The 10,684-nt window shown below is 34.9% G+C and overlaps 2 protein-coding genes across 3 annotated transcripts in view; one reads left to right on the forward strand and one right to left on the reverse strand.

Annotated features, from left to right (window-relative positions):
* The window catches only part of LOC107683486 (glycogenin-1-like), a 16,619-nt gene extending 16,438 nt beyond the window's left edge, over positions 1 to 181 (reverse strand). For both annotated transcript variants that reach the window (XM_016479545.1, XM_016479544.1), the window contains exon 1: positions 79 to 181. In XM_016479545.1, coding sequence (XP_016335031.1) covers positions 79 to 85 — 7 coding nt within the window. In that variant the 5' untranslated portion in view covers positions 86 to 181. The remainder of the gene's footprint in view (positions 1 to 78) is intronic.
* A 4,650-nt stretch (positions 182 to 4,831) lies between these two features.
* LOC107683488 (succinate--hydroxymethylglutarate CoA-transferase-like) overlaps positions 4,832 to 10,684 on the forward strand; it is a 98,988-nt gene continuing 93,135 nt past the window's right edge. The window contains exons 1-5 of the mRNA XM_016479546.1: positions 4,832 to 4,864; positions 4,955 to 5,028; positions 5,523 to 5,608; positions 5,718 to 5,768; positions 5,880 to 6,000. Coding sequence (XP_016335032.1) covers positions 4,980 to 5,028; positions 5,523 to 5,608; positions 5,718 to 5,768; positions 5,880 to 6,000 — 307 coding nt within the window. The 5' untranslated portion in view covers positions 4,832 to 4,864; positions 4,955 to 4,979. The remainder of the gene's footprint in view (positions 4,865 to 4,954; positions 5,029 to 5,522; positions 5,609 to 5,717; positions 5,769 to 5,879; positions 6,001 to 10,684) is intronic.

A 10,684-nucleotide genomic window follows, 5' to 3' on the forward strand; every position in this document is an offset into this window, starting at 1 on the left:
ATATTTGCAGTAAGATGGTCCAACCACTACACATCAACAGCTCTGTTTAATTTACAAAGTGCATTGATTGTCACATACCTGCCATGCTCGTTATTTGTCAAAGCTACTTTGTAGCCCGGACTCCCTTAGAACAGCAGTGTCACTTCTATAGAAAAGACTGTATAACGTCTTGAGTTCATTTATACCAGTTCTCTATATATACACGGCTGCTAGTCACGTGACCAGACACGGCTCTGCGGACAGAGCCATGATTGGTTCGTGATCTTTGGGGCGTGGCTTCATATATGACTGCACAGATTTCCACGACTTTAGGTTGTAATTTTTATCAATGCAAAAGGGAAAACGTGTATACTTTTTTTTTTTTAGATTTTTAGATACTGTTTCATACATATGTTGTGTATATTTGCATATAATAAAAAATCTATTCATATATTTATGCATTTGTATATTCCATATTAATACATACATTCTATTGATGTTCATGGCACATAATGCATGAACTCGTGTTAACTAAAAGTCCTGCTCTAAAATGGTGAGAGTCAGAATGGAAATACTAATGATTGCTAATAATACACCACAGAATTATGATATTAGGACTGTTTGTCAGCTATACTAACTGAATCAACAGACTGTACACATGTACAGCAGTTTCACCTGATAGTGAGACCAATATTGAGACATCACTAGAATAGAATAGAATATATATTATGTATAATCTATTATCTATTATATAGAATAGAATAGATATAATGTGTATATATGAGCTGATGGGTGTCTCATGCCACCTACTGGTTATAGTTTAGTTGTGCTTTCATTTTTATTCATAAATGCTTTCTGTATTAATATTAATTAAATAATTCTGGATATTTATTTCTTATTTATATTATAAATATCTAGAATAAATATCTATAATTCTATATTATATCTATGCCAGTTATATAGCCTATGTATTTGACAGGCTAACTGTAAATAATCATTTACATTATTAAATGTCGGCACATTACATAATTTTGTACCTTGTATAAGTTTCTTGAAAAATTTGACAATTATTGATTATTAATTATATTAAGGCCATTGTTGTTTTAGCACACACACACACACCCACACACACACTCACACACTCACATCCACACACACACACCCACACACTCACACACACACAGGTTAGTCCCTTCTATTTATTTTACTTAAAATTAAAATTTCAATTTTACTTAAACTTTAAAAAAAAACTGAAACATTGAAGCTATTGTTTACTGCCTCCTCTATTTAAAATTGTACATATTGCATTTCAGTATATAATTTAATCTGGGATGAGTATCATATTCTTTTCAATTTATAGATACATAGTCAATTTATGTATGTCTAGATTTTCTCTAAGAGACCAACAGAAGGACCAGATGGCTTAAAGCATTTATATAGTATATTCATATGCTGAATGGAATATTTGTAAATGCTTATTATTTTATACATTGTGTTTGTACATATTTTATATGAATGTCTAATACAAAAATGAATAAAATATAAACTGTGTATTGATTTATTTATTTATCAAGGATAACACACACACTTTAAGCCAATAATTCAAGCCAACACAGACCAAGTATTTAAAAAAGACTATTCCATGTATTCCAGTTGAAGAAAGGAGGTCGAAATGCACTTGATTTCAATACTGCTCACTGCATGTTTAAGAACTAAGGATACATAATTATTTGTGCTTTAAAGACAAAATATAATATATCATCCCGAACCGTTTGGAGGTTTGGATTTTTTATATGTAATTTTGATTAAGCTATCTTATTTTCATAAACAGGTTCATGTGGATGCTCACTTATAAACAATAAACATAACTTCTCTCCACACAAATCTATTATTCGGAACAATACAAGTATATAAGAATAAATCTTTATTTTGTTAGAAACTGGTACAACAATGGTATTGTACTGTTGAGACAATTATTTAAGTGCAACAGTCAAATTTCTATAATTATTATAAGATTCTTTGCAATATTATTTGATGCCATTTCCGATGGCTATATTCAACTATTCTCGAGTGATATAATTAATATTGCATCTAATGTTTAAACATACAAAATAAAACATCTGTTTAACTTGTAAATACATATTTTATAAAATACACAAACAAAAATTGGCAAACAATAAACCGAACATCATACTGTTTAAAATTGAACTAATTAAATTTATTGAGACACTGAAAGATACGAAAAATCAAAAGGAAAAACAAATGTAGGCTCTAGAATTCTCTTTTCGTTTGATAATATATTTTAAGTTATTCCCTGGATAATTAAAAAATGTATTATATTATATTATTATATTACATTATAGTCATCAATCTATTGCTTAAAGGGGTCATATGATGTTGCTAAAAAGAACAGTATTTTGTGTATTTGGTGTAATGAAATGTGTTTATGCGGTTTAAGGTTCAAAAAACACATTATTTTCCACATACTGTACATTATTGTTTCTCCTCTATGCCCCGCCTTTCTGAAACGCGTTGATTTTTACAAAGCTCATCGGTCTGAAAAGCGAGGTGTGCTCTGATTGGCCAGATATCCAGTGCGTTGTGATTGGCCGAATACCTCAAGCGTGTGACGGAAATGTTACACCCCTCACATACTGTGATGCTGTGTCAGGCCGGAGCGATGATTCAAAACCGATAAAACCCATTATAAACGAGGCATTTGTTGCATCCAGTGGGGACATAATTACGGATTGTAATTCGGAGGCCGGAGGGCTTGCGGCAACCACATGTGACGACTCCGGGCTGGACTCCGCTTCTTCCACGGTGAAAGCCGGTCCGGCGATCGACAGCGCGAAGTTGATATTTTTCTCAGCGACTAGCACGGATCAGCTCCAGGCATGACGAAGCGATATCGTCCTCTTTTGGAAGACCAAACAAAGAAGTTTCGCTTTCACAATGAAACACAGCGTCTTCATGACATGGCAGCGGCGGCAACAACAATACTACAGCGAGAATAAAAGTTACGCCTTCTTTCTTTGCGTGAACATTTGTGTGGCGTTATGCCAATCTTCCCACATCATGACGTAGACGTGTGGGGGCGTGTTAGAACGAGCCGTTTTAGGAGGGCATGGACAAGTCTTAACTTTTATAAAGAATATCTCTTTGGATTTGAGACTTTAGTCTTTGCAACTTTACAGATCTTCTTTATGCACCAAGAGCTTGTAACATTCCAAAGAGAAAGGAAAAATTTAAATCGTATCATATGACCCCTTTAAGTGTGAGCTGCGGGGTCATGTGATAAATGTTACTTTTCTCATAGCTGTAACATACTAACCAAAGAAAAAGAACAGTCGTTTGTGATTACAGGAAATGGCATTTTATTGAATTATTTTCTAACGATTTCTAAGGTGGATTTTCATTTACGGATTTTCAAAATGACTAGAATTGATAGAATTCAACAAAGACACACAGGAAGACTCGTGTGTCTCACCGCAACACTTTTGAGTGATTCTGTCATGAACGCCCCTTTACCCGCCGTCAGATGTGTCGAACTGACCGCGGCGCTCATTTGCGAAGTTCAATAGATTTCTCCGTGGATTATTGTCAAGTTTAATTTGCGGAGGTGGGGATTTTAGAGACGTTGCGCATGTAAACCCCGAGTCAACATGTCGGGAAGCGTTGCTGTAAGAGTTTTGTCTTATCTAAGCAGAGCATTATAATTTCTACAACCGAATAAGACGAACTGTGTGAACATACGACGACCATTCACTGCCAAACTGCAAGGTAGCAGCTATATTTTAACCAAGTGGCAACCTCCCGCTCTCTCTGGTGAAGCCAACACGGAAGGTGACTTAAACTATAATTCATCAACTGGCCGCTAGAGGCTGGCTGCAAAAGGGAGTCAATCCCATAGACTCCCCATGTTAAAATGCCCAACTTTGCAGCAGAAAAAAACGTTTACAGCCTGGTTCAAAAAATGATTTTGGTCTATATATCTAATTTTGCCCTTCATGACAGCTGTAAGGGGGGGTGAATTTTTTTATAACTCCCTTTAAATTATATTAGGCCTTAAAGTGCTGCATAATTAAGGGCGTGGCCACTCGAGTGACAGGTGGATTGCCGCTGCTGTCACCACCGTCGAGCTAGGTGGGCGTGGCTTCAGCAACCTGCTCCCGCCTCTTTGCCCATTTTCGATTATCTGGGAGTGACGCGCGGTGACGCGCTGCCAAGATGGCGACGGCCGCCTCCGCCCACTTTTGAGCTTCAAAAACGCTCTTCGGAAATCTACGGGTGACGTCACGGACACTACGTCCATGTTTTTATACAGTCTATGATTTTAACCCGCATACGGAGCAGTTCACACGCACACACACGTGACTTGGTTGTGCGATCATATCACTAGTATGTACAGGAATGTTATAGTCCTTTAAAGTGTACTTTAAATCACTACTTTATTTTATGGTGTGAATAGGTGTATGCACACATGTTTATTCACAGCAGTTTGTGTATTCTGATGTAGGCTAATTATTTTGCACACCTGCTTGCTTGATTATGTTGAGGTGCTTGTGTGCACACCTATATAACTCCTGCATTTAAGAGAGAAAGAAAAATATATAGTAAACAATTGTACTTTTTTTTTTTGTATTGGACTTTTTTAAACTGAATTCTTGAAGGATCAACAAGTAACATTTTAACCCGTTTGTCCTTTGCCAAGCCAGAAAACATATGCTTTCAAGCTTTTGTTAATCCTTTTATATATATATATATATATATATATAATATAGATAATATAGATTTTTATTTTATTTATCAATTAAGAATTCTAGAATACATTTTACAACTGATACAGACCACTAGATGGAGTTAAAGTCTTAGATCTGACGAGGTAGGAGCTGTGCATTCATGTTCATAAATGATGCTCTGCTAGATGCTTAATATTTAAAAAAATCACATGACTACATGGTGTGCGATGCAGGGTTCTTGCTGGACCTTTTGCTACTATGATATTAGGAGATTTGGGAGCTGAGGTGATTAAAGTTGAGCGACCAGGTAAGGTTCATGTAAATAGAGTGGTAAACGTAAAAGTGTTTTATGCTTTGTAAACATCTTATATGACATATATCGCATGAATTTTAGTTTTAAGATGTTGCCATCATTTCAAGGATTAGATTCATCCCAAAAAGCAAATGCTGTTATTTCCTCACCTAACGATTTTCTTCTCTGCCACTGTTTAATATACTGACAGTGAATTAGGACTGGGGCCTTTAAGCTCTAAAGTCATAGAATACCCATTCATTAAGTTTTCTTGCATATCTATTAAACTCTTATTTGACCAAGCATGCCTCTACAGCAAATATTTTGAGGTAGGTAATGCTGTTTCCATGTTAAATGGCTGCACTATAATGACATTTCTCATATTAAAGCTTCACGTTGCCAGTTCCTGTAAAAACGATTCTTTGTTTAGTTCTAAACAGTGTGTGACTGCAGTGCTGTAGTGTTTCTGACTGATGAACTCTAGTGAACTATATTGAGCTGTGTGACAGGCTCAGGAGCTGACACAAGATCTTGGGGCCCTCCGTTTGTGGGTGAAGAGAGTGCTTATTTCCTGAGTGTGAACAGGAACAAAAAGGTATACTCCATTGTGTTTTTTTTTTTTACTAACATTTGATCAATTTTCAACTTTTAAAATGCATGAGATCATGATTTCTGCTATTGTAATTGTGATTTCTTTCTTGCAGAGCATCGCTGTTAATCTTAAAGATCCAAAGGGCACCAAACTTGTAACTGAGGTAAAAGTTCGACACAGTGTATTTGTTATTTGGTGCATTACATAACATTTGTTGTTTGATATATTTTGGCTTGAACACCTTGTCTGTTGCACTGCATTGCCTCTTTGTCAGCTTGCCAACATCTGTGATGTTCTGGTGGAGAATTTCTTGCCCGGGAAGCTGAATGAGATGGGACTTGAGTACGAGGAGTTGAGTAAAGTGGCCTCTCAGATCATCTATTGCTCTATAACAGGTGAACACATATTCACAATATGCGAAGACTAGCTATTTCCATCGTTTCTTCTGTATTATGACAAAGCTGCTTGTTTTTATTTTCCATCAGAAATTGGCCATATTAAATTAAATTAAAAGTTGTAGTTATATATTACAATTATATAAACTTAAACTGTTTATTACTTAACTGTTGTGTAACCACCAGGGAAAAACGTTTCGCACAATGCGGGACTTTTAATTATAAATAAGCCCGAAATACACGTGGACTTTTATTTTGAAATGTGTATGCTTTACCATTAGGCATGGGCGATACCCCTTATTTTGTTTTCGATACGATACCGATATTTTTCAAGGCAGTATTGTCAATATCGATACCGATTCGATACTTCTGCACTAAAATTTAAGATATTTAAGACGTTTTACAACCCTTAATTTCATAAAATGTTATGTTTTTTATATTTTTTAAAGACCCACACAGACTTTTTTATTTGTATCATGCTCCTAAATAGACATCTACTTTTAGATGCAAATGTGGGCAAAATTCTTACAATGTCAAGCTCTGGTTAAAAAAACAAAAAACATTATTTTAATTATTTTATGATTTTGTTATTCTTTTTTATTATATTATCATGTTATATGAGAAATTGTATGAGAAGTAGATTTAAGTTTTCATTTAAGTTTCATTTTAATTTAGATTGAATTTAAATTATTTTAAAGGTGACATATCATGAAAATCTGACTTTTCCAGGTTTAATCCCAAATTTTTCCCAGACATGAAAATATCAAAATGATGTGTCATTAGTAACGCTTTGAAATAATCAATAATTTTTTTTTTTTTTGGAAAATTGTGTGAAAAATGTTATTTTATGGTCAGTCACAATTGTAACCGGTGGGATAATGTGTATACTGAATTAACATATTTCTGCAGTTTTAAAAATTGTAATATATCTTAGCCCAGCTTTATTCGTCCAATTCAATGCATATTGTACGCATTATTATTACTATTATTTTTGTTAAATAAACAAAACCACTGGTAAATAAAACACACCTTAGTATCGATATTTTTTGTTTGTTATAATATTACCGCCCCTTAGTCTGTAGTACACCCACAGTGTACTAGTTCTAATGCCATGGCGAAAGTTTGAGCAAAACATGCTAACGGTTCTGTCTTTGGCTGCACAGATGAGCACAGAACACTATTTACAGTCCCCAACCTCAGAGGAGACAAGAGAGCAGTGCATTTATTGATGTATTTAATGTATATTGCTGCTGCCACACAGATCTACATAGCCAGGCATACAGACATAACCGACTGTTTTTTGTAACTCGTGTGTTTTTAACGTAAACTTGTGTGTGAATGAGAACTTAGTTTATTCGTCCAATTCAATGCATATTGTACGCATTATTATTATTATTATTTTTGTTAAATAAACAAAACCACTGGTAAATAAAACGCACCTTAGTATCGATATTTTTTTTTTAGTATCGATACTTTCGATACTCGCGTCTGTATCGATATATCGATACTTCGGATTGATACGCCCATCCCTATTTACCATTGCCAGCTGCTCATTCAAAAAGACTACACATTACAACATATTACAATAGAAACACCATAAAGTAAGCATTGCTTATGATCTACTGTTAATTATAATGACTTATTATTATCCTTTGGCATGAATGCATGTTATTTATTGATTGTAAACTGCTTTGAATTTGGACGTGTAGCTCTGACATATATTTAATGAAATCAAAGTCTTTTGAAGGTTAATAATCACATTAGGCTGTCATACAAATCCTGTTTGCCATCCCCAAATTTTATGAACCATTAAAGGTGACATATCATGAAATTCTGACTTATCCAGGGTTTCTACCAACCAAGGAAACGTGAAAAAGATTAACCCAGTAACTTTGTTTTGGGAAGCCTTTTTCTGCAAGCGTCTGAGAAAATGAGCGCATCTGATTTCGCTCCCTTGGTGACGTGGCAAAGGGATTTCATTATAATATTACCGCCCCTTAGTCTGTAGTACACCCACAGTGTACTAGTTCTAATGCCATGGCGAAAGTTTGAGCAAAACATGCTAACGGTTCTGTCTTTGGCTGCACAGATGAGCACAGAACACTATTTACAGTCCCCAACCTCAGAGGAGACAAGAGAGCAGTGCATTTATTGATGTATTTAATGTATATTGCTGCTGCCACACAGATCTACATAGCCAGGCATACAGACATAACCGACTGTTTTTTGTAACTCGTGTGTTTTTAACGTAAACTTGTGTGTGAATGAGAACTTAGTTTAGTACTCACATGCTGTGACAGCCGCTTTCTGTGCGTGTGCTTCGGATGTGTGCTCTCAGAAAACCATATATCAAAAGTTTAAACTCATATGGTTTAAAACGCATGATTTCAGCGCGATAAACATGATAATCAGAACCAAAACAGATGTTTTTAGAAGGTCCGAGCTGTAATGGCCAAATTGTAAAAAGGGGCATAATATGTCTCCTTTAACATGTTAACAATATTTTTTCATTTAAATACCTTTTGTGATCTTGAGGCCCCCTAGTGGACCCCGGCTCCCTGGTTAAGAACTACTGCTTGTTAAAGAGATATGTGCCATTGCACATTTTTGCAGTTTTCTCTTTTACTATGTATTTATGGTGCAGTCCATGGCGTGAATGAACAGAGAAACTGGGTGTGTTTGTATAAATGGAGGAAGACAGCAGCAACACAAAGCTGACGTGTTCTTCATTATGTTTACGTCTCCAGTTAAATACATAAAACCCCAGGTTTTCTGTTACTGTAGACACGCCTATGGTATTCTAAATCTGGCCTGCTTTTAACTCAAAAACCCTAATGTTTTCAGTTGTATGGCCCTTATGAAAAGGCTAATTTACTTTACTGTCTGATTTTTTTTAATCACACTCATAAAGGAAGCCACGCTTTACTTGAAAATTGTTCTGTAGCCACGCTAATCTGAAGCGGATGGGCACTGTCACCACGCTGGCTGCTTTGGTGATTGGTTTCACATGTCAGGCACCCATAAATCCTGCAGTCAAGTCACACTTGATAAGGAAATGGAAATCAGCATTTCTGTAGACGGGCACGCATCTCTCTGTGTAAAAAGTCACCAGTTTTGTTCAAACTACCATGCATGTTTTTCGATTATATAGGTATACAATATTTTACTACAGATTTGCATCTGGATTTAATACTGTTTTAGAACTACTGAGAAATGTCTGTTTTTATTTACATGAAAACATGAAGTAGTGTAGTTAAATTACAACATCTATCAGCACGCAAAAAATTCAAACCACTCAAATGAGTTCAGCAAACGATACTCTCATGTTGGTAGTGATCATGCATTTCATGCAAGTTGTTACATTGTATCAACACTGCAATGGCATCTCTTGCAGTTAGCAATGAATTGCACTCAAAGACTGCATTACTTTTCTGCTGTTCTCTGTAAGATCACAAATCACAGCCAAATTCCCATGTCTCGCGCTGCTTATAAAGACCTGGAGGCGTAACCCACAAGACCTCATTAAATTGTGGATGCTGGACAGTTAAATTAGAGTGATTTACTGTGCTCATCCTGTATCGTTTAATTTTTCCCTTCTGAAAGGATTTTGCACTTTCTTTTTGAGTGTAAAATCAGTCTGGAATGCTTAGATTCAACAAGTGCTGTTTGATTTATTACTTTTTTTATTATTTTTTATTATTACTTGACAGGGATTTTCAGGACGAGCCTCTCTAGTCGATTGACATCATTCTTCCTGGTCTTCTGTGGTTTTGCTGACCGTTTTGGTTTCTTTAAACCTGTGGATATCATTATTTTTATTTATTAAAGATGACTTCATATATTCATTCTCCAGAGAATTCCCGGAACCACAGCTTCCAACTCTAACATATTGGATCAAATTAAAGCTGCATCGTTGAACCAAAGTGATCATTTCCCTCTCAATTAGATTTGGCCAAAATGTAATTTGTGCTGTGTTGACTGTAATAGATATGGTAGATAGGAATTTATTTTTAGGCTTTCTGTGGTATCTAGAGAATGTTTATTAAATTGAAGCTGTGTCTGCTTGACAGAACATTGAAAAGGTTATTAGATATTAGAAACTTTAATCTAACAAAAAAACAAAATAGCATAATGAGTAGCTATTTTGAAACACAGTAAACATCTTAAATCGTGACCAGCTCTCAGGTCTTGTCTGCAAAGTTTCCTCAACTGTAACAATTAAAATCATACAACAGTGTGATCGTTTTGACGTAATTTGTTCTACAATAAAAGTGACTGACTTTTAAGCAGCTAAAGTGTAATATTTAGCTGTCTCACAATGTGCACTCAACACATTTATTAAAAAAATATATATAAAATTCACATAAAATTGAATTGACACACAGGAAATAACATAATTTGAGTAAATTATTACTCCATACACACACGCAAACACATTATATATATATATATATATATATATATATAACACAATATATGTTATGAATTTATTTTATAAAAAATACAGGAAAAATATAATATTGTGAAATATTATTATGGTGTAAAATAACATTTTTCTATTTTAATATACATTAAAATCGAATTTATTGCTGTGATGCAAAGCTGAATTTTCAGCATCATTACTCCAGTCTTCAGTGCCACATGATCCTTCAGAAATCATTCTAATATGCTGATTTGTTATCAA

Source organism: Sinocyclocheilus anshuiensis, unplaced genomic scaffold (assembly GCF_001515605.1).
Source record: "Sinocyclocheilus anshuiensis isolate Anshui unplaced genomic scaffold, SAMN03320099.WGS_v1.1 scaffold1451, whole genome shotgun sequence".
NCBI lineage: Eukaryota > Metazoa > Chordata > Actinopteri > Cypriniformes > Cyprinidae > Sinocyclocheilus > Sinocyclocheilus anshuiensis.